Genomic DNA, 25,325 nt, shown 5'->3' with positions numbered 1-25,325 from the left:
TCTCAAAAATTTCCCGCCAAACGTGTTCCACCAGTTTACAATAAATAAAAAGATGAAATAGTGATTCTTTTTCATTGCAAAAGTGACACTTCCCGTTTGAGCGATTCATTTTTTGTAATTTTTCTTCAGTGTAAATTATATTATGTAGTAACTTCCATTGAAATTGTTTAATTTTCCTGTTAGCTAAATTGTTATTCAAAGTTTCCCAAATGTAATCCCATGGTAGTTCCTTCCCAAAATGTAAATTCCACTTCAACTGACTATTTGGAGCTGTTTTATTCTCATAAAAGTATCTAATATCTTTAAGGCATAATTTTTTGGCATCAACGACAACTCCATTTTTTATAAATTGACAAGAATTTATTATTTTTATAGGTCTATCAGAATGACTTTGTATGCTAGAATCTGTTTTTAAAACGTCAATTTGTTGAGGTGTTAACGAAGATTTAATGCGACTATATTGTGCAATCCAATTCCTTTTATCTTTAAGACTTTTAAAAATATCAAAAGAAGTTTTAAAGGATTTATTGTTTAAGTCCCATATATCTTTAATTTTTTTTATTCCACTGGAGGCAAAGTTTGCATAATATAATGCATGTCCCTTGAACTTAAATTTACAATTGCCGAAAATATTTTCTTCTAAAAGGTCCTCTTTCGTGACCGATTTTTGGATTTTCTGTAAGTCGGTCCAGGAAATTAAGAGTTCTTTATAATATTTGGACATTTGTATTTGCCTAAAACATGTAGTGTCCGAACAAGAACATATAAAAAAATCTGTATCATATTTTTCGTCTAGTGACGTTAACCAGTATTTTCCTATTGCATTCCATTTTTGTGTTTTTGAGTTGACAATACTGTACATACTTTTCACTTGTTTTGATTTAATAAAGTCTCTTAAGTTTATCATTCCTATCCCCCCTTTTTCTTTCGGTAAACAGCACACTGTTCTAGCGATTTGGTTTGTTTTCCCATCCCATATAAAGGACCATATAATATTATTTATTTGTTTTTCGTATATATCCGGGATACCTCTCATTTCAATTTCGTATCCAATGACGGACAGTACAAAGGATTTAATAATTAGAACTTTTCCCGTAAATGTGAGATCTCTTGATTTCCAAACTTCCATACAGCTTTTTATTTTATTTATTTTTTCTAACCAAATTTGATCTAAGTCCACCCCGTATCCATGTAGTACCCCTAGTGCTTTCACAGGACGCTTAGACCATTTAATTTTGTTAAATTTTGGTTTTTTATTTCGCCACTTGCCTAAGTACATGCCAACTGTCTTATCCATATTCATTTTAGCCCCCGAAGCATTTTCGTACAGTTTTAAAGTTTTAAATGTTTCTTCGATAGACTCCTCGCTTTTATTAAAGAGTTGAGTATCGTCAGCAAACATATTTAGCTTTGTTTCAATAAAGTCCCCAGTTCTAGTAGGAAGTTTTATTCCTTTTATATTAGGGTTGTTTCTAATTGATGCTGCAAGTGGTTCTGCTTGCAGGATATATAACATCGGGGCTATTGGGCATCCTTGACGAATTGAACGGGTTATGCCTACGAATCTAGACGTAAACCCATTCGTATGAATGCACGTCTTAGCGTTAATGAAAAGCATTTTTACCCAACTCCTGAATTTTTCCCCAAACCCAAATTTTAATAAGCAAAAATCGATCCATTCCCATTCCGCCCTATCAAATGCTTTTTGTTGATCTAAAAATAATATCGCACCCTCCTCATCTTCTAACTCACAAAAATCTATAACATCTTGTAATAATCTATTGCCTTGAAAAATGTTGCGCCCTATGACAAACCCTTTTTGATCGAAATCAATTATTTGCGGTAATACATTTTTTAACCTTTCCGCGAGTACTTTTGAAATAATTTTATAATCCGTGTTCAAAAGCGTTATAGGACGCCAATTTTTTATGTCTTCTCTCTCCCCAGACTTAAACATAAGCGTTATCATACCTCTGTATTGGGATTCACAGAGCAAATTGTTGTCAAAAATTTCTTTAATAACCGCCCCGAAGTCGTCGCTTATCAAATACCAATACGTTTTGTAAAATTCATTCACAATTCCGTCTTCCCCAGGGGATTTATCAAGTTTCAAAATTTTAACGGCCTTACTTATTTCATCTAAAGATATTTCCATTTCACACATTTTTTTATTTTCCTCACTTAGTTTATGATCTATATTTTGTAATAGATTTTCTGCAGCATCCCTATCCCACCCCTCGGATGTAAATAATTGTTTGTAATAAGACACTTGTTCTTCTAGGATAGATTCTATATCGTCCTTATACCTTCCGTCTGAACCTTTTATTCTAGTCCATAATTTTTCAGCACCCCTCTTTTTTTCGAGTTTAAAGAAGTACCCTGTTGATTTTTCGCCTTTCTCGTACCAGTTAACCATTAGACCTAATTCTGGCTGCCTCAGCTTTTTGGGCATAATAATCTTTAATTTTTACTTTCAAATTATTTAATTCGTTTTCATTTTTGATAGGATGGGTTCCCGTAATATTATCTAACCTTTTTTCCCACTCCCTTACTTGTTTTTCTGTTATGTTTAATTGCTTTGCAACTTCTATGGTTATACTTTTTATCTTTATCTTAGTTTCCTCCCACCATTCTAAATTATTTTCGAACTGATTTTTTTTTAATTTCCAGTTCCCCCAAAAACTTTCGAACGTATTTCTAAATAAATCCGATTGAATAACTGATGAGTTCATTTTCCACGTTCCGGGACCGCGATCTGGTTCATTTGTTTTTAATTTCATGAACACACCATCATGGTCACTGAACGGAAAATAAACTAGTTTTACCTGTTGTGATTTATTTTGAAGCTCACTACTTATAAATATATAATCAATTCGTGACCTTGAATTACCCCGGCAAAAAGTATATTGTTTTTCTTTAGGGTATCGCTTTCTCCACACGTCTATTAACTCATTATGTTCAACAAAAGTTTTTAATTCATGTGATCCTATGTCGTCTCGTACAGGCACTGGTTTTCGATCTAAATTTTTAATAAGCGCACAATTAAAATCTCCAAGAACGATATTTCTATTATTGTTATCAATAAGTATGTCTTTTTCAAAAAATGATTTTCTGTCACCCGCTAGATTAGGAGCATAAACATTGTAAATAAAAATCCCGTTATTACCTGGGGTTTTAACATGCACAGAAATTGTTCTACCAATACTATCCCGTCCGGTTTCAGTAATTTCAAATTTAAATTTTTCAGAGAAAAGAATAGCTACCCCTTTTGAATTACTTGATCCATGATTCCAAAAACTCTCCCCCTTCCATTCATTTTTCCATTTCGTTTCGACATCGCTAGAGCTATGTGTTTCTTGTAAGCATATTACATCAATGTTTTTCTTTTTACACCAATAAAAAACGGCATTTCGTTTTTTATTGTCTACCATACCATTGACATTTAAACTAACAATAGATATCGACATAATACAAAGTTATATAGTGAAATAATGCTTTCTTATGTTCATTCATTTTACGTGCTATATAATATATATATATAAAAAAATATTTATACACAAATATATGAATAGAAAGTCTCAACAAATTTACAATCGTAATATTCTTTTCTTACATATGACACCGTCACAGTTGACTGGGGTGAGCATACACCCGTAACCGTTATTTTCAACTATAATTAAGTAAACCACTTTATTCTTTTTTCCAACTTGTGAACTAGGCCGAAGCCCGCATGGGTTTCTAAAAATAATCATGGAAATTTTGCTTTCTTCGATCAAAAAAGAAAATAAACATGTTGTATACTTTACTTTTTCATGTTTTTGACAACATATTTGCAGTTTCATCGTGTAGTTAACGTTGGTGAACATACACAAGTTACAACAATTCATTGAAATATTAATCAATTTTACATTAAAGGGTCGTAGTTCATGACATAGCCCACGTGTGTCCATGTAAATAAAAATTAACATAGGAATTTACAAACTGTTTAAAAATAGCATTGATTTGAAAGTTATTGACAAACTTGAATTATACAGATGCATTATAGCAATTTAGATTTTGGCAACAATAAAAAAATCATGTACTATATATATTGTGAATAGATAGTTAATATGATTTGGGCATCTTGGTAACTTGCTTCTCGCTTGAGCCAGGAGTGGAACTAGAACTTCGAATACGTTTTTTACTCGGGGTTTCATAATCACCTTCACACTCTGAAATAGCTTAAGTATTATATATAGTTGGGCTCGATATAGTTACGGTGTGAGACTATTCTGTTAAAGACATTCCCGATTAAGTATAAATTTTGTATAAATTTTGTTGATGGTTTTCACACTTGAAAAGCATATATGTTCGTAAATTTCGACGGGGGGATTTAGGGGGGGGGGGGGCAGGGGGTTGCCCCCTTTTTGGGAAAACATTTGGTTACTTTTATAGAATCACTGGAGCGGGCACCCTCTTAGGCAGTTATTGGGCCCTACTTATGAAAATTTCTAAATCCGCGAGTGGATACTCAGTACCACAGAGGTCAAACAATGCACATTTGGGTAATTGTACACGACATGCATGCTACAATTCTTGTTTGATGATCTTAGACCCTTTGGACCTCTATGTGGGCTATTTCGGTAACTTGGCAAAAGATCCCTAAACTGGATACACGGTTAGATTCAGCATGTCAGAGAACCCCAAATATCCATAAGGACTTTTGTCTATAAATTTGAAGACCACAAACTTGAAAAAGGGACCAAAAATACGAAATGCATGCATGGAATTCATTTGTTATTGAAGGCATGACTGTAACAATATGATGAAGATAAATAAATATCTTATTCTGGGGTATCACTGGGGGGGGGGGGTCTGATACCTGATCCCGCTTACTGCTTTGTCAGATTCCCGTATCCCGCTTATACTATGCAGTTCTGATTTTTTGAAATTTTCCGTGTCCTGCTATACTTTATTTCTCGTTTTCACGACACAATCATTTATCTTTCACGTGTCACGCTTACAAAAACAATCTGCAATTCAGCCTCACGCTTATACCCCAACGCGACTCACTATTCTACTCTTTTCTGACTCATATTAAGCCCATTATAAATATATCAAGAAAGTGTGTTTTTATCCCTTTTTGTCCCGTTTCGTTTCGGTTTGAGCCATATATAGATAAGATGTCGTATGTGACAATGAGACAACTCTCCATCCGAGTCACAATTTATAATAGTATATAATAAAAATAAGTCAAAATACGGTCTTCAACATGGAGTCTTGGCTGACACCGAACAGCAAGTTATAAAGGGCCCCAGTGTAAAACCTTTTAAACGGGAAAACCAACGATTCAATCTATAGCAAGATGTACGTAATTAGTGGTGAAGTGTCATGGAAATGGATAAAAAAAATACAAGGATATGGAAATGGATAAAAAAAAACAAGGATAAAGATCCCTATACGATTTATAAGAAATTAAATGGAATACATTTGAAATAAATGAAATTTCTATTGAATTTATTTAGAGTGTTTTAAACCCAAACTTTCCTCCATATGTTAAATTTTATCAAATCCGTCTCTTACTTTATCTATTGTTTGAGCAAGTCGGCTAAATTAAGGCTTTACAGCTAGTTCCCTAATGCATGTAAAGCAAAACTTTGGCTTACTTGCTTGCTTTGTTTGTATAATTGTTTATACAAATTTTGTTAATAAGATTGACATCTTTAAACAATATGTATCGGCATAGTTTAACCTGTATTTATATAATTATTATATTTGAATTAAATTTGGTGTTATCATAATGATTGTACAATAAAAAAAAAAGCAAGCACGCTAACTAAAGTCTTGCTTTACATCATTTCATCATTTAATTTATAAGTGCACTTGAATTGTTTAGGTTTTTATGTGGTTTGCAATTGAAGGATGGAAGAGTTATCATTGATATGTTCATAATTATAAATTTATAGTTAACAAAATTTTGTATTTTTGAAACACTAAGGCTTTTTATCTCAGGAATAGATAACCTTACGGAGGATGAAATTGGGAAAACTTTTAGGTATGTTGGTCCTCAATTCTCTTCAACTTCGTACTTTATTTTGCCTTTTTTTAATTTTTTGATTCGAGCGCACTTGTCTAATGAGCCTTTTTTTTAAGACGAAACGCAAGTCTTCCGTAAATATTAAATTGCAATCCTGGTTATGTTAACCAGGATTGCAATTTAATATTTACGGAATTTAATAATAGTGTCATTAGAGAGAAAATTCTTCGATTAAAACACACTCGGGAATAGCAAGAAAGTTCACAAAAAGAGTATTGGGAACTTTACTGATTTTTTTTTATCATATATATTTCTGATAGTTTTTCCGACCTATTTACATATTTTCAAACTTGAAAGGAGACCTCTTTCAGCGGCACGAGCCTGGAACATGTACATATGACAGTTTTAAGTAATAGCTATATAAATATAAAAGAGAAGATGTGGTATGATTGCGAATGAGACAACTGTCCACAAGAGACCAAAATGACACAGACATTTACAACTATATGTCACCGTACGGCCGTCAACATTGAGCAAAGCCCATACCGCATAGTCAGCTATAAAAGGCATGTCAAAGATACTAGTATTAGAATTATTAGAATCAAAGGTTAAAGTACTTACAAAATATGTCATCTTGTAGAATGTGATTTCACAAATATATTATTTTCAAATTCGCAGTCCAAGTCAACGTTAAATCGGTTACACACATTTTTCATGTTATAAATCCATTCCAACAATATCATTTTAAACACACACTAGCTTGCCTTTTCATTAATTTGAATAATACAAATTCAGCTAAATTTTGTTTATTCCCATCAACAGAGATTTCTCACACTCATCCCAGACGTTAATAATACTCATGCACTTCAATTTTGATATTAAACAATTTATTGATACGGATGACTACGCTTTAAAAGTACGGTTACATCAGGGTGTAAAAAATGTGAATTTGTTATTAATTGAATTCAAAGATAGATTAAACGGTAGCTTTAATAGTGAAATGAACTAATTTTTTGACGACTCGCCTAAATGTTTGTTGCATAGATGTATTTGACCCCAACAATTTTATTTAGATCATGCTGTATTAAAATTATATTTATAGAATCATTTATTTGAAAATACCGCATACATCTGCTCACCGTTTGAATATAGAAACTTGTCGATTTTATAATATTGAGAGATATCAAAAATTTTGTAATATGTGTGATAATCAAGTATTTGGAGATGAATATCATTTTATTTTAGTATGTGAAAAGTATAATGAGTTTTCGAAAGAAATTTATCAAACCATATTGTTGAAGAAAACCGTCGAATCTTAGACTTTTTAGACGATCAATGCATTTGAATAGGGACATATAGTTCGTCCCTTTTTTTGATGCTCGGTTGTGACCCCCTTTTAAAGTGGCTGGGTGCTCACCAGTATCTGTTCATTATGTAAAGCAACTTAACAATTAAAGGGAAATTTTTATTTTTGACTGTGAAGGCACAAAATTAAATTCATTTGAAAATGTGTTATATTTGATTATACTGTGCTGTACTGTTATATAAATGGGTATACTTACTTATATGATTATTTGACTAATATAAATATATTTCACTGATGTAATTGAATATTTGTAATAATTATTTTCTGTAAGTTGTATTGCTTACGAATAAAAGATTAATGATTAATAAAATAAATATTATGACTTTCCTTTTTTCATTGGATGACCATGCAGTGGTGTTGCAACGCCAAAGAACTGATAATAGAAAGCTATTTTAATTTGTTACATAGGACAATGAATCTTAACAAAAGGTTCTATAAATTCAATTGTGAAAAAAAATCACAATACCGTGCATTAACTCAACAACCGTTCTTTGACAAATATTACTTGATATTCATAGAAATGATAACAAGATAACAGTTATTATAAAAGCAGAGCAGCCTTAATTCTAATAGTTTTGTCAAAAAAGATCCAAAGTTTTACCGATGCAACGATATTTTTATATATTTTGAGTTGAAATGGCCTAGCGATAGTCTGATCACTTCGAATCATGCGGCAACACGTTTAATCTGAGCATTCGTAAAGTTTTTTAACTAAAATAAGATCTATATTAGCTATCGAAACATATGTTATATGTAAGCTATCTATTATAAATCTATGAGGAGTTTCATGAAAAAGGAGGGGGGGTGAAGTCTTACTTTAAATATATAAAAAAAAAATTAAAAAAAAAATCGAGATGTGGTACGATTGCCAAAGAGACAACTCTCTAAAAGCACGAAAAGAGATTAACTTTACTGAAACAGAAATTAACACCTATAGTCACGTACGGCCTTCAACAATTTGAAAAAATCATACGTTAAATTCCCTTTTATATTCAGTATAATTCCATAAAGTTATTATAGAAGTTATATTAAGATAAAAAAGGCTGTAAAAAATGATTGAGAGTTGACGAATATCATTATATCATGACATGTAAAGCGTTGGATGTAGCTATAGATAGACAGACATTTTATACTGGATAATTGCTGCAAATTTTATATCAAACGAATCGCTTTCACGTTCTATACTATTCTGTACTATATACATACTTAATCATGTTTTTTAATGTTCAATCTCTGAATTGAGACAGCACTATCGGTCATCTTATATAAAAAAAAATCTATTATACTCTTAAAGAAGCAGCGTGTAATGAATATATTCACCCATCCCGTCCCGTGTGCAAATAGGATGAATATGAAGGATCCTGAGTGCACATTGTATGTCCTGAGTGCACTAAGGAGGTCATTACCGGTGTTTAGACGTACCCCAAATAAAAATTTGGATTTTTGTTCAAAATTAGCGCACATGCAATGCACCACCTCTTCGGAGTCCTCCAAAAAGGTAAAATTCCCCTGTATTAGTATTTCTGGTGTATGAAATTCATTGTGTATATTATCCGTTCCATCTACAATATACGCGGAAGTGACACGGCCGGGTATTGTAAAGCTGTTGAGGGACTTTAAATGTCAAATTCATATCCCTGGGCGAAGAAATTACCGGTTTGCGAAAACTTATATTAGTGTGTTACCTTGGTTCTGGTCTTTCACGCTGTCAGAATGAAAGGTTGAGCAACTTTTTTGGGTTATAAATGAAAAAAGAGAAGACCGTAAAAAAAAACCAAGAGAACAGAAAATGAGCTTTACAAACGTGTCTCTAACGATAAAAACAATGTAGATTATTTAGATCATTCGAACTTGTGTAAATAATGGATATTAAGTTGTTAAGACTATTTCATATAATTGTTTTTATTTATTGTATTTACAAATTTTATACAAACTTATGACGATTGATCATTCAGACCGTGACCTTTTGCATGGACACCTGTTTCTTGTTGAAGACTAAACATGCGCTCTTGATTCATCTATGTTTTTTGTCGTTTGGTTGCTGTCAAATTGAAATATATCCCACATCTCCTGTAGTATGTGTTCCGTTTGATTACTTTAAAATCAGTTTATAAGTATTTTTATTGAAAGGGTTATTTGCATGAGTATAGACCAATTCAATACTAATATATACTTATATATATATATATTCATAAGTACGTCTGAGTCAGTGACAACCCTACAACAGATGTATCCATCGGATCGCCATCAATGATGGTGATACATGGCTGTGTACATAATGTATATATACATAAGTACGTCTGAGTCAGTGACAACCCTACAACAAATGTATCCATCGGATCGCCATCAATGATGGTGATACATGGCTGTGTACATAATGTATATACAACTCGTCTAAACATCAACCCAACAATGTTAGATCTGTAAATTTGCTTTCGCAAATTTTTGGTTCTTCCCTCGCCGGGATTCGAACCCATGCTACTGTGATATCGTGACACCAATGATATTATGAACCTCATTAATTTCGATCTAAACAAGATAATTATAAAGAGATCGATATTTTAAACAGTCTTAATAAATTCCAACGATCACAAATCTAATCTGAATTCGATTTCAATTATTTCGTGATTCTAAAATACGTTTTTTTTTTGCGAATTCCGTACACTTTCCTTTTAATTTCTAGCATTATTAAAATCGTAATTTTTGTATCCTTGCTATCCTTGCTAAATCTTTTGCTGTATATCACAGCTAGTGAATAAGTCTAAATGTCCGTACAGTGTATAGTAAGATCTCTTTTCCACACATGGACATTTCATAAGTATAGAAATTTCGCTATAGTGTTCCATCATGGTCTTAGTGCAGTTTCGAGACCTTAGTGCACCACGGCGGCCAAGGTTGTTTTTAGACGCACCGTAAAGTCCCTGTCACACCATTGCAACAACGTCCTTTTATGATATTTTTTTTTTAAATTGCTAGGACCATGATACTAATAGTAAAATATTTCACTTTTAAATAGTAATTGTTATGAATGATAATAGTTTATACATGTATGTATGCTGTCTCAGTTTTTAAATAGTTATTTGGTATAATATGGTGTCAGGTAAGTCATTTTTGGACAGGATATTGTTTGTTTCATAGTATATGTATATTCTGCACGAATAATTTTTATCGCTACCATTACATGTATAAAAAACTAAACTATGTGGACCCTGGGAACAGTATATCTAACGAATTTATACCATGTCCGTTTCCGTATCGTGTCATTTATTATTAAATTCACGACAAGGAAATCGGCGATAATTAGGTAGTGTCAAGTCCCGTTAATATATATGTTCCTGGTGGACCTTATGAGATCGCACACAAGACAGCTGATTGGATAAGTGTGATGAATTGTTACGCCTACATAAAACTGATATCCAATCGAATGCCAGCAGACACCTGTCAGTAAAAACAAATTGCAAGCGTTGATAGTTAGAGATTTATTTGTGTATTCGATATATTTGAAAAATAAGTTAGATAGACACTATTCATTTTCCCTTTTTTTCAGCTGGATTTCAATAACTGTTTTTACACTTTTTTATGTAAGAGAAAGGTATTTGAATAAAAGCGCACCACATGTAATGGAGATTTACAAGCATTTAATTTAGCGACTTGTGTTTTCGGAACGTCATATTTTCAATAATTCACAGACTTTTGCAATAATATTAAACCTTTATTTTTTAACGAACGCCTCTAAATCTGGTATGTAAGAAAGTTATAAATGGTTTTTGGATTATAGACACAATAAAAAAAATATGGAAATCAAACGCACAAGTCTGACAAAAATGAACGGACAATGCTATGACAATAAACAGAAAACGACAAAAGACATACATAGTACTGTTATAGTTTTTACCTGTCTTAAGTTTACAATAACTTAAATGAAATTTATATAGAAAACATGAAAAGTTAAATGATAATGCATATTATTTACAATATTAAAGAAAAATAACATCAACAATTTAATAAATTAAACATATTTAGATAAACATATTTAGATTACGTTTTCAAGTGTTAATCCCGACATCCGTAATTTTTAAGGGTATACAAATTATCTGTAACGTCAAGTTGACAAATTTTCCCCCACGGCATCAGTCTGTAATTGCATAAATATTTATTTACAATCACTAGTAAACCATTAAATATAAAGTTTTTGATGTGTATATTCAACGAATAATTATTAAATATAATTTAGGCAATCTGTTGATTTTAAACTCAATTCACCACGGTTTGCGCAGCAGTATGACTTTGAACCACTTATGTTTTTTTTTAATATAGAAAATGTTAAATAATTAAATAGGAAGAGGTATGAATTAGAATTGATTATTTTCTTTATTTAATTAAAACATGGCAGACTTTCAGTTAACATAAACCGTCTTCTTTTTAATTTTAATTTTATTCTTAAAAGGGGAGCAACCCCTGATAAACACTGGGAAAGTTTTACCCGTTTTCTGTCCAAATTAATAAAATCTGAACACGACTAAACACGGTCTGACAACATCTTAACGTAATTTTGTATCCATGGTCTGTTTCGGTCTGACACTGTCGTAACGGATCTTAACAGCTCGCTAGGAGATTCAGTCTTGATAATCTTGACATGCCTTAACGGACTGATTTACCTGATGTGACTATCGATCGTAACGGAGTCTTAAACGGTCTAAAAAGTCTCGACGATTTCCTCTAGCGGTAAATCCAGTCAATCAAGATGTGATCAGACCAAAATGACCGTTTCAGACTGAAATCGTGCTACTAGTGCATGATTTCCCCAAAACTTTTCACAGTTGTCCACATTGATTAAAAAAAACTATGACAAAATTCTGGTTTGTTTTTTCAGCGTTCTAGAACTATAACTATCAGATGAAAGTTAACTTTTTCACATGATGTACCGTAACTTGAGCATGCTTGGATTGATTTTCTAGATACGTTACATATTTGTTGGAATGGGTGAAAGTAAGAAACTGGTCAATTAAATAAAATCCAAATTTTTCATTCCAGAGTTATGGGTCTTTAACCATAAGATTGATAAAAGGCAAATTTTAACATGCACTAGCTTTAGAATGTTAGGAATCAAGCTACTGCAAAATTTACACTGTATTTGAGCTTTGTGTATATAGGCGCCATTTCGATTTTGAATACTTTCTTGTTATTACAAGAGTTATGGGAGTTTAAACGGTCATACTTGAGGCAAATATTTGCCTGAAAATATCCTTGCACAGTTTTATTCTAAGGAGCCATTTTGCTCACTTTTGAATAGATGCCTTATCAATAGGACTCAAAAGGAAAAATATTATGCTCAACTATTTGCAAAAGAAGAACACCTGTGAATTGGTATTAAGGAAGCCATAGAAGTTAACAATTAAAGCATAAACACAAGATTGATAAATCTTTCTTGCTTTCTTATGGTAATACAAATATATGGTTGACATTAAAGTTAACACTAAAGGGATAGCATGTGTTATATTACCCATGTTAACATTCAGGTTTTGTTTTAAAAATGCAGACCAGAGAGGATAGCAAATGTTCTTGGATGTGTATGAAAGGTAGGTTAGAATGTTTTTAAAGAAAATAATTAAACGGTTCTATTTTTAGATACAAAAATGTATAATTGGTGCTATGAAAACGTATTCGTAAGACGATGCATTACAAATGTTAAATGTATCACTTGATATTGTTTTTTGTCAGTTTCATTAAAAAGGGGATAGCAATATTGTATTTCAGCTCCAAGGGTATCAATTGGTGATTTGATGGTCGTAAATACCTGTTTACAGCCTCTGCTAACGCGTCGCCAGTAAACTTAATTTGCGACCACTAAACCACCAATTGATGTCGTTGGAGCTTAAAATACAATACAGTTATCTCCTTATTAGCAATTTGCTTTTTTATCAAATATTAATATAAGAAATACCATGACCAAGAAGGTATTTCAAACATATATATAGGCAAAGAATAACCTTTATTTTGTCATGACATGCACTGTGTCCCTTACATCCCCCATTCGACCCCCCCCCCCCCAAAAAAAAAAAATATTTAAAAAATACATGAACAATGTATCACTTTACGAGAAAAGGTGTTTGCATTATTGTCTGCTTCCTACTTACTCTTAGGATGCTAATAAAATCGTGTGTCATCACAAAGTCATGTAATGGTTACAGTCATTTGTATTTGAATTCGTAATGTGTATGCCTTTTGTTGCAGTGTACACTGTACGTTAGAAAGTGAAAAAGTGTGAACAGTCAACACATCGATATAAGACGAGGTATGAGTGCCAAATAGACAACTCTCCATCCAAGTCATAATTTGTAAGAGTAAACCATTTTAGGTCAATCATGTACATTTAAGAATGTCACGAGGAAGCAACTTTACATAACTTTATTTACACATGTATCAACAAAATACCATCGTGCAATTATGGTCAACTCAACTAAAACATTTTTTCAAAAAAATAAAACATATGATGCGTTGTATTTGTTAAGTCAATTATAAGAATTGTAGTGTGAGATATTTACCTTGGTTAGAACAGCTGTTATTATATAAAGTATGGTCTACAGTTTTGGTTATATAAATGCATAAACAATAAATGTTGACATGTATGTTATTCCTAACACTGACATGTCAATGGTAGCACCTGAGGGAATATGTATAGTAGAATATAAATGGTCGTTTGCCATTAATAAAGATATTTCTCTTCAATATTTTTTCTTCATGCGGCGAAGAGCAATCATTACAAATCAATCAATTCGATCATTTTTTAGTTCGTCTGATAAAAGTGATTAAAGATGCAATACTTTTTATTGAATGGGTGTCTAACACACTGGTCCACGTATTGCAGGCAAATAATGACTGTCACAAATTGCAGAGTTGACCTTATTCATTAAGATAGTCAAATGCTTACTAAAACTACTTTTGTTAATTATTTCTCCTTACTAATAGAAAACTTCTTTACATAAAATTTGTATATGATTTTAGAGGGGGTTACAATCAAACGAAGTAAATTTGCTCTATTGAGATTACTTCTAAGAAGTACATTTAGTTCAATTCTTATATACAAAGCATTTGTAATTAGCACACAATGCAACGACGTACTAAGGAATTATAAAACAAGTCTGTAACTATAAAGATAGGACGGATCCAGAAACTGCTTTAACAAGGAGGAAGGAACCAGGGCCGAACAAAAAGGATGATACGAAATGGAAGTTGAGGGGTATTGTGCAGTAGACGCCAAAGCATATCATCCATGGAATACGCTGGTGTTTTGAAAAAGGTTCCAGATCCATGGAATACGCTGGTGTTTTGAATAAGGTTCCAGATTCATAGAATACGCTGATGTTTTGAAAAAGATTCCACTTTCTCTGTGATAGTTTAAGACTCATGTTACAACAGTCTGTCGTTTTCGGCTGAGTGAAATGTATAAACAAGCATGCATTGTACAACAACGTTCTAGACATTACTAAGTTAGGAAGGGAAATCTGTTGGTTAATTTGAACATCTTGTCAACATTTTTTATTTATAATTTGTTGACTGCCGGTCTATATTAGATGTTTTCGTATATTTTAACCGAATACCTATGAAACAGTTGTCACTGAACGTACAACAAATACGGTCAATCGATTATTTATGAGATCTTGATGATGAAATGTTTGCCGCTGAACGTGAAGCTAACAATGATGAACAAATTAATCACAACATATTCAGAGTATCACACTTTCAGTGCTGAACATCGGATGACCGCAAGTTCTTGTGGATGGTTCAGACATTTACTTCATTAATTTAGATATGAAAAAGTTCGTTTGCATGCAAATGAGTACATAGATCGTACCATCACTTAACATACATGTACGTGTAAGAAAAAAGATACACATATACATTGTAGTTACCAATTATAACAACCTGTCATTAAAATCTACCGACCACCATATAAAGTGTAGGCCGGATAGGAATGACAAGGGATTAACCCATATGACGCTTTAAGATTATTGTCATAGCGTTAGCAAAGTTTGTTTGACTATAAAATCCAAGACCTCTTTGGTTTGCAGATTTTATATTTTTATTGCGTTTGAGCTTTTCATTTGCTCAGCACATCAACGTAACCTTAATAATTTCCGGTTATCCGATTTAAAATTGAAAACAAATATTTAAAAAAAAAATTAAGAACTCTCTGAAACTTAATTGATTCGTAAATGAGCACAATTATCACAACTTCCCTAATAGCTCATGTGACAATTATGCAAGCAAAGGATAACTTACCGTGTTGGTAATGATGGAAACATATATAAAGACTAAAATTTCATATTTTAAAAATAATTAATTCAGCGAAGCATGAATCTATATAGTTGCTCTTCTTTTGTATACTGCGATAATTTATTCAATGTCATCACGTGAAATGTATGACTTCATCAAGTTACATAACCGTAGTAAACTTCCTTGACTCGAACTGAACTTGAATATAAATTTACATAAAATCAAAGGCAGAGGTGAACACCTGTTTATTGCAAAATTATCACATTGTTTATTTTATATTTTTCATTCAGCGAAAAACCCATGAAAAATTCGTTATATCTGCCCTCAGTGCTAGAAAAAAACGTTTTATTCTAATCATTTTTTATATACACTATGTAGAATTCAAAATAGGACTAAAACATCTGACTAAAAATCATATGTGACATTGACTTTAAACTAAAGATACAATATTCAAATACCACCACAACAACAAAAAAACACATCCTGAACAAGTTGTATTGATTGTTACTTGCTTAATGTAAAGTGGCAAATATTTCATTCATAATCAGAAAGATCTAGTTCGCTTCTTTCGCGGTCTTTCCGTTTCTCATACTGCACTCAAAATGCTGTGAGCTTTAAAAAAGTCATTAAAAACCTTTAAATAGTTCATTAAAAAAGAACATAACCATGTTATTTTACAATATGAAATTCATACTATGAATTGTTACCTTGCATAACTTCACAAATGAATTAGTCAGTAGCTTCCATTTTTGCTGTCATTCGATCAGAGAAATTAAAACGGAGATAAAACGTTCAAAACTGGTCAGTTTATTATCTGCTCTCTGATTTAGAACTTCTCATACCGGTTTGGCTGCTCTGGTTTTTGGTTATTTCGGTTTTATGTTCGTGAACTTGTTTGGAAACGTGAGTGAACGATAAAGGTATTAATGACACATGCTGCGTACACATAAACCATATTCTTTTTTTTTTTAGTTTTCTTTTACTGGTGATTGTTGTATGTCTCCTTGTAGTCTAACGGGAAAAAAGGGCCCGTCGATGATTACTGGCACCATTTTATATAACAACGCTTTTGGGCAAGAATTATAAGGAAAATCTTTCCACGGAAAGAACGGTTTCGCAAATGTACAAGTGGTGGATAATTTTTAGCTCACCTGGCCTAAAGGGCCAAGTGTGCTTTTCTCATCACTGGTCGTCCGTCGTCCGGCGTCCATCGTCCGTCGTCGTCTTTGTCGTCGTCCGTCGTCGTCTTTGTCGTCGTCCGTCGTCGTCGTCTTTGTCGTCGTCTGTCGTCGTTAAATTATACAAAAATCGTCTCCTCTAAAACTACTGGGTCAAACCAAACCAAACCTGGTAACAATCATCATTGGGGTATCTAGTAAAAATAAATGTATCCGGTTGCCGGCCAACCAACCAAGATGGCCGCCATGAAAAAAAAAAAGAACATAGGGGTAAAATGCAGTTTTTGGCTTATATCTCAAAAAAACAAATTTTTACCAACATTTTCCACTGTAACTACTGGGCCAATTTCATTATAGATAAAGATAATTGTAAGCAGCAAGAATGTTCAGTAAAGTATGATCTACAAACACAACACCATCACCAAAATACAATTTTGTCATGAATCCATCTAATCTTAGTCCTTTGTTTAATATTAACATAGACCAAGGTGAACGACTTTAGAGCCTCTAGTTTCACTTGTCATTTAGCGCATTGTAGATAATTGTCTAATTGACAATCATACCCAACCTTAACTTTATTAAAAGAAACAAAACTATTCTCCTCCATATTTATGACTTTATGTTGTCTTTATACGGCAAAATCCATTAATGGTGCTACTTTTTTTATATCTTATATATCCACACTTGCTATGTTGATCATTGCCCATTTTCTGTTTTTACTTACAATTCTTAAAATACCTCTGTTTTGCTCTGTGTTTGTTATATGTCTGTTTTGTATTACCCAAGTCTTTGCGTTTGATCTTTTATACAAGTTTTCGCAAGAGTTCTATTACTGCTTTGCCTTATTTATTTCGTAAATGAGAACCTTATTCAGTGTTACACCTACTGGTCTTTTGTTTTCTCTGTTGTTTTTTTAAATTAAAAAATGCACATGTTTGCACCTGTCCTATGTTGTTCAGTGGCTGTCGCTTGTTGATGTAATTAAAACTGTGGTAGTTGCTGGTTGATGTACACAATGGTTGATATGTGTTTCTCGTTTTCATATAGATTAGACCGTTGGTTTTCCTGTTTGAATGACAACTAGTCAGTTATGGAGACCTTTATATCTTGCTGCTTGGTGTGATTCAAGCTCCATGTTGAAGGCATTTCTTTAATCTATAATGTTTTACTTTTAAAAAATGTGACTTGGGCGGAGAGTTGTCTAATTGGCACTCATATCACATCTCTTTTATATATCTATTCTTAAATTATTTTGAAGGGTGTTAAAAATGGTAACATATACGATTTTCTGTTACGTTCGTAGCATTTACTTATTTATTCCCTCTCGTTTGCTGTTCTTGGTTGGTGCACTTTAAACCCGCCACATTCTGTATGTGTTCCAAGTCCGAAGCCTATAATTCAATGGTTTTCGTTTGTTGATGTTTTACATATTTGTCTTTGTTAATTGATTTTTACATAAATAGACCGGTAGCTTTCTCGTTTGAATTGTTTTACATTTGTCATTTATTTCGGAACCTTTTAAAGCTGACTATACGGTATCGGCTTTAATCATTGTTGAAGGCCGTACGGTGAACTAAAGTTGTTAATATCTGTGTCATTTGCTCTTTTGTAGAGAGTTTGATCATCGACAATTACACCACATCTTCTTTTTTATATTTAATTAAAGGTGAACTTTTGTGGCGATGTGTTGCAACAGCAATTACTGTATTATAGACTTATGTCACAATGAAGGAGTATGACTTCCAGTATAACTCGCTGTAAACTGGTATACAAACAAGGAACACTTATGGGAAACTAAAAAAATGAACAAGAAGACTAAATCTTTAATATTTAAAAAAAATGATAACAATGTTAGATTAAATACATATTTCTCATTAAACCAAATTGAAGACCAATAGCAAAAACATATATTTTGGCAATTATTTTAATAGTTGTAATATAATAATTGTTATTAAATATACCTTTCTTTACTATAAATTTAATTGCCTTTGAATTGTTTTGTTGATTTTTCGAAACGTTGAAAAAAAATCATTTAAATCTTAATCATTCCAATACCAATATTAACCACCCAAAATTATAATTACAACTTAAACTTCTAAGAAGCTAAACATTTTGAATAATAAAATATGAAATATTTCCAAAGTCAGTAAAGTAGCTAAATAAGTTTATTTTAATTTAAGTCGGCAAGTTTAAAGACAATAACACTTTAGGTTAAATCGAGCTCTTAAACAATAAATGATGCATATTAGTATACAGCGCGTGCAGACACAAATGACAACATTTATTAGTTAATGCATACAACACACTTGTCATATACACAATAAGCATACAGCCTACCATAAAACAAACATATAAAATTATGTTATGTCAGCACCTGATATAGCAAATAAAACTACTACTAGTCAAAATAAGCAAAAATCTAGAAGCAGAATAAGAGAAAGAAAAAAAAAGGATTAATTCTAGGTATTATGGTGCAGTATACATGTTTGGATGAAATTGAGGTTAACATCTGAAGGCAATTGTGCTTACAACCCCAGAAGGAGATCATGAAGTTAAACACAATGACATATGAGCATTGTCTGTATTCTTCGACCTAATCTCGATGGTAATTTAATCCATAAATTATTTGAAATTGTGAGAAGAATCCAAACTATGGATAGTTAAATCTGTATCAATTTTGTATTGTACTGATGCCTTGTAATGACTTATTGTTTTGCATGTTCCTTTTAGTTTCTCCCGCCTCCTTCTTGTACAGTTAAAATCGGCAATCCTCGGTAGAATCAGCTTCTCTTCGGTCCTTTTGGTATCTCCCGCCTCTTTCTTGTACAGTTCCATTCGGCAATCCTCGGTAGAATCAGCTACTCTTCGGTTCTTTTTGTATCTTCCGCCTCTTTCTTGTACAGTTCCATTCGGCAATCCTCGGTAGAATTAGCTACTCTTCGGTTCTTTTGGTATCTTCTGCCTCTTTCTTGTACAGTTCCATTCGGCACTCCTCGATAGAATCAGCTACTCTTCGGTTCTTTTGGTCTCTTGTGGAAGATTGTCTCATTGGCAATCGTATCACATTTTCTTTTTTATATTATAGATTTTAGCATTCGAAAGTTATGTACTCAAACACGCTTGATGACAACAAAATTGTATACAATATATTTGTAAATTGGATATTAAAAAGAAAGCATTTTTTTTATTTACATGAAACTATCTGTTGACCCTCACTTATTTACAAACACATTGTCAACTGATGCTTCTTTTGGCAGAGCATTTTTTCTACAAATAGAGTTACGCATAAGAATCAACGTTTAAATCAATTTCTTCCCCCAGACGTAAGCCTACAGTTTCGAAATTCTCGGTATCATCTACATCATTAAAGAGCTGTACTTCTAAATCTAAGGACGCTACAGTGGTCGTCGTGTTCTCTCTTTCAAAGCGTTCTTTAACGGAGACTTCGTCGAGATCGTTCAGGTCAAGAACTGTGTCTTTTTCCAAGAGACACTTGAATAATTCAATACTGTGCTGTTTAGTAGCAGTAGTAAGTTGTGTTTTGACATTAATGTCTGCCACAGACGACCCCCTTTCTATTAAATAGCCAACAATGTTTGTATGCCCTCCCTTACATGCAAACATGAGAGCTGTCCATCGTTTTCTACTTTGTGCGTTAATGTAAGCACCGCGTTCGCAAAGAAATTGTACAATATCAAAATATCCCTGTCTACTAGCAAACATGAGGGCTGTTTGACCACATTTGTCTATAGCATCCAACACTGCGCCTCTCTCTACAAGTGAACATACCACAGGAAAATTACCAGTATTGCAGGCCACCACTAATGGACTTACGTGACTGCTATCAGACAAATTAACGTCGATGTCATCATTTTCTAAAAGTTTTTCAACGACATCGGTGTTGTTTCCAATAATTGCTGCTAAAAGCGGAGTCAATTTTCGATGAGACACATTGCAGTTAACACTTGTTCCTTCTGATAAAAGTAATTTCACGATTTCAGTGTGACCATGGAAACAAGCGCACACAAGAGGTGTATAGTGATGTTTTCGAATTTTAATAGAAGCTACATTTACGTTTCGGGATGTTTTTCTAAGCATTCCGATGACAGACTTGTCAATACAATAGGCCCGATCCGATACAGAAACTAAAGAACCTGCTATATTTACAACAACTGCAATTACATCTGAATAATTCGACGCGAGAATCCCACGCAAAACCTTTCTTCCGATTTTAATATCGTCAAATGACGCTTTCAATAAATCAGCATTACAGTTGAGAAAACTAATCAGTTTTTGTCTGTACTCTGGACATTGCATCTGAGAACTTCTGAATACTTCGTCTGACTTTACCTCTAAAATGTCTCTTATCATCCGACAAAAAAACTCTTCTTCGTTTTCTGTAGTGATTACTATTGGTCTTTCCTCTGATTTCGCTGCTAGTGACTCTATGCAGGTTTGCTGATTTAATAATGAACGACAAGCATATTTGATAATCAAATTTTGGAAATTTTGTTGTAAGCCACAATGATGACACATATAGTCAAACAGTTTGGCATGCATGGGTCGATAAATAACCATCTCTTTTCCAACTTTGTTGTGGTAATATTCTGTCTTTAAAAAAGTTCCTACCAATGAATCCAGCTGCATTAAGATATCGGTTTTGTGTGCTCCACCAGAGATGCCAAAATCTTCAAGAAGATTCTGTATATTTATATCATGTCGTGCTGCATTGTTACCATTGTTTCCTTTAACTGGAAAACACTGATAGAAATGGCTAATATTGTTTTCTTTAACGGGAAAACACAATTCTCCATTACAAAGAACAATTAGAAGAATTGCAAAATATTTCAGTTTGTTTGGTTCTTCTTTCATGTTTTCAAATTCAGACATGTAGATATCAAACGTGTTTTCAAAAAACTCAACAACATCTTTTTCTGTATGATTTCTATACAAGGAACACATTAAAGGAAGGAAATCGTTTGTGTTGATGACGTTTTCAATCGCGCGTATCAAATTTGGATCCAGATACCTTTCAGCTATTGACCGTTTCTGGTTTTTGGTTAATAAATTGTTCGTAAATTCAATTGAACATTCCGTAAGAAAACCTATTCGCTGAAACTGTTCTTCCTCAAAAACTTGCGTGCGACATGAGGCAATAATTTTGGTGTTCCCTTCCCTAATAATACTCTTCAAGACGGGTTCATACTTCAACCACGAATTAACTTCATTTTGTATGGCTGAATATCTGCCACACACATCGTCAAAGACAAAAACTTGGTTTTCATTTTTCCTAAAATTCCTCTCAATGTCCTCAGGACTATGACATGGAATGATTTCATATTGGCTTTGTTTCCGTAATAATAAAGCTACATGATGTATTGTTGCTGATTTTCCAATTCCGGAAATTCCGTAAACAGTTGTTACATTGTTTTCTTTTAAGTTATGAACCAATTTTGCACAAAGACCTGTTGGTACAAACTTTTCATCGATCTTTTCCCATTCCTCAATTTGAACTACAATTGCATCTGAAAAAATAATACAAACCAAAGCTATAAATATGGGCTTTGCTCATTGTAAAAGGTCGTACAGTGACCTATATATAGACTGATAATTGTAAAACATGTGCCATTTTGTCTCTTGTGAATATTGCAAGCGCACCATCTCTTCGTTTGTATATATATGACCAATAATGGGTGTAAAAGAGTGTGTGCTTCTCGACAGCTAGCTATAGAACCAGGTTTAATCCACCATTTACTACATTTGAAAATTCCTGTACCAATTCAGGAATATGACAGTATTCAGTATTTTTGTGATTTTACTTTTTTGTAATGTTGTTAGGATTTTTTTGGCAACTCGTCGGTTTTTGTTTAGTCATAATGATGACTTTAATAAAATCATCATATATTTTTGTTTAACTGATGATTTTATTATTTGTCCATTGCTATTATCTCCTTAAGCTTACTAGGCATAATTGTAACGTCACGTCCTTTCACCCATCCTTGCAAATCTATCCCTTAAAACTCAAAAACAAATATGATTTATTTTTAAGTCCTTGTGCCATTTACACGTCAGAAAATGTCTCAGAGAGTTCAAAAGGATGTTTGGAGTTTATGTGTTTCCCTCAATTATTTATATATTCCTAATAAAAATTATATTAATTAGATTTGAACAAGAATTGTCTAATTCAAAACTGAAACTGACATTACCTACCATTGATATTACTGTTGCCAATCTCCTGCTTTAATTTACCAACGTCCTCTTTCAAACATCGGACGGTACTCAAAATAGAGTCCTTCATATCATCATTCAAAGCAAGCATTTCCAGATTCTCCAATTTGTGTGTGAAATGACCATTACTTGTGCCGAGATAGACTTCCATTCTTTTAGAAACATCTTTGAATGCAGACAACCATTTGGTCAATTCAATGTCTGTTACTTTACAATTCCATACAATTGTATGAGCAATCTCATTCGTATACCTGACTATCCGTTCAACATCATCCCCAACAGATGTTTCAGAACTTTCTGGATCTTCCTGGTGTCTCCACCCCTTGGTAGGAGGGTCCACTGTGTTTAAACTTCTCAATATTTTATAAATTAAAGGTGTGTCGAAATGTGTATAACCTTCTGTAGCTGCCTTTAAAATAATGGCTCTTTCAGTTTTGAACAAACTACTCCAAAGATTTCTATCGTTTCTCACATGACCTACTATCACGTGACAGGGTTCATTAATGCGCAAAAGTTCTTGTAAAACCGCTGGCATCAGGTGTTGTGCAGCATAAGCTAGTTTTGCAGTATTATTCAAGTTTTTACTTTTGTTAGACGCCATTTTCTTCAAATTGTCTAATTACCTTTCCTAAAATCAACAACAAAAAAGATCTGTTTGGAACACGTCAAAGATACCAGGCTTATAAATGTTTTGATATTAACCCGATATGCATGTGCTAATCTAAAGTCGTGGTGGTTTTTTTTGCGGGTGTCGAAGGACAGTTCACATTTTGGGTCTTATATATTTCTATAAATTCACTTAGATTAAATTTGTATATTCATATTTCTCTAATTCTTACATGTGTTATCCTTTTTCCAACCTGTTGATCATTTCTATCTTATCAACGCGTAGTTCGTTTGATCTCAATTTTACATTCGTCCAAATTCGATTATGACGTCGAATTTTCTTGCTTTTCTCTGTATTTTTTTATTGTGACGGCATAAACAAGTCGACCATTCCTGATGAGGTCACATAGAAAGAACACATCTTTAGACATATCATTATAAAAAAAAAGGAGTTAGTTTGACTGGCTATGATTTAAAATTACAGAAACATATTTCAACACCAAATCTTGAGTAATACCGTATAGCGGGTTATTTTCGCGGGGTGTAAATTTCTCTCGCTTATTTTTGCGGATAGAACAAAATCGCCAAAATAAATCCTGCCAATTTAAAAGTGTACATGCAAAGGTAATGTTAAAAATGTTGAATCCACCAAAATAATAACCGCCAAAATTTTTCGTATACCTATTTCAATGAAAATCGCGAAAATTTTACACCCGCGAAAATAACCCGCTATACGGTACGATATTTATTGACTCTCGAAATTTTATAATTCGAAAATTCAAGTGTCTCGGGATACATATCGTATCACACTCGATGCAATGGTAGAATCTATATATACCATCAAACATTTTGATAAAACTATTCAAAAACGAAAATGTAAACGCATTGATGAAATTTTGCCTTGTACTCATTTTGACTATGCTGTGATTTCGATGACGCCAGGTGTTGACATTTACAGATGTAACATTCAGTTGGTGTATGTGCCACACGCGTCATCAATTAAATAGTTTGCTAAAAAATCATAAAACAAAATGTAATACCTGTGTGCAGATCTGTTTGTCTTCCGAGATGTGTATTCTATTTTCTTCCTTAACTCATCGTTGTATCATATCTTCTTTTTATAACCTGCAAAATCCAAATTGATGTTCGCAAAACCAGGAATGGTATACAGAAGGAGAAGAAATAAAGTATTTATCAACTATCAAAGACGAGACGATGTATATAAAAAATTATGTTTGAAGACTTATTGATTCCATGGACGTTTATGAGTCTTATGTAGACGAAATGCGCGTCTGACGTTCTTAATTATAATCCTGGTACCTTTGATAACTATTTACCTACAATCCTTTTTTATTTATAACTAAAGGTTGTATTTCTAAAAGACGGACGACAGATACCAAAGGGACAGTCAAACTCATAAATCTAAAACAAACCGACAACGCCATGGCTAAAAATGAAAAAGACAAACAGAAAAACAATAGTACACATGACACAACATAGAAAACTATTATAAAGATTAAACAACACGAACCCACCAAAAACTAGGGGTGATCTCAGGTGCTCCGGAAGGGTAAGCAGATCCTGCTCCAAATGCGGCACCCGTCGTGTTTCTTATGTGATTACAAATCCAGTAAATAGTCTTATTCGGTAGGTC

The 25,325-nt window shown here is 32.9% G+C and overlaps 2 protein-coding genes across 3 annotated transcripts in view; both read right to left on the bottom strand.

Moving 5' to 3' along the window:
• LOC134696063 (S-acyl fatty acid synthase thioesterase, medium chain-like) overlaps positions 1–15,689 on the bottom strand; it is a 51,868-nt gene extending 36,179 nt beyond the window's left edge. The window contains exon 1 of one of the 2 annotated variants that reach the window (XM_063557641.1): positions 15,666–15,689. The gene's annotated coding sequence lies outside the window, so the exon portion shown is untranslated. Of the gene's footprint in view, positions 1–13,927; positions 14,014–15,665 lie in introns of those variants that run through there. The other variant, XM_063557640.1, reaches the window with a different exon arrangement.
• Positions 15,690–19,294: 3,605 nt separating this feature from the next.
• Positions 19,295–24,772, bottom strand: LOC134695684 (uncharacterized). The gene is made up of 3 exons (XM_063557034.1): positions 24,712–24,772; positions 23,048–23,693; positions 19,295–22,362 (listed from the first exon to the last, which is right to left on the bottom strand). The coding sequence occupies exons 2-3, from the start codon at positions 23,664–23,666 to the stop codon at positions 20,117–20,119; spliced, it is 2,865 nt and encodes a 954-aa protein (XP_063413104.1). The 5' UTR covers positions 23,667–23,693; positions 24,712–24,772; the 3' UTR covers positions 19,295–20,116.
• Positions 24,773–25,325: the final 553 nt, after the last annotated feature.

Source organism: Mytilus trossulus, chromosome 14 (genome assembly GCF_036588685.1).
Source record: "Mytilus trossulus isolate FHL-02 chromosome 14, PNRI_Mtr1.1.1.hap1, whole genome shotgun sequence".
Classification (NCBI taxonomy): Eukaryota; Metazoa; Mollusca; class Bivalvia; order Mytilida; family Mytilidae; genus Mytilus; species Mytilus trossulus.
This window is presented reverse-complemented; position numbering and strand designations above follow the sequence as displayed.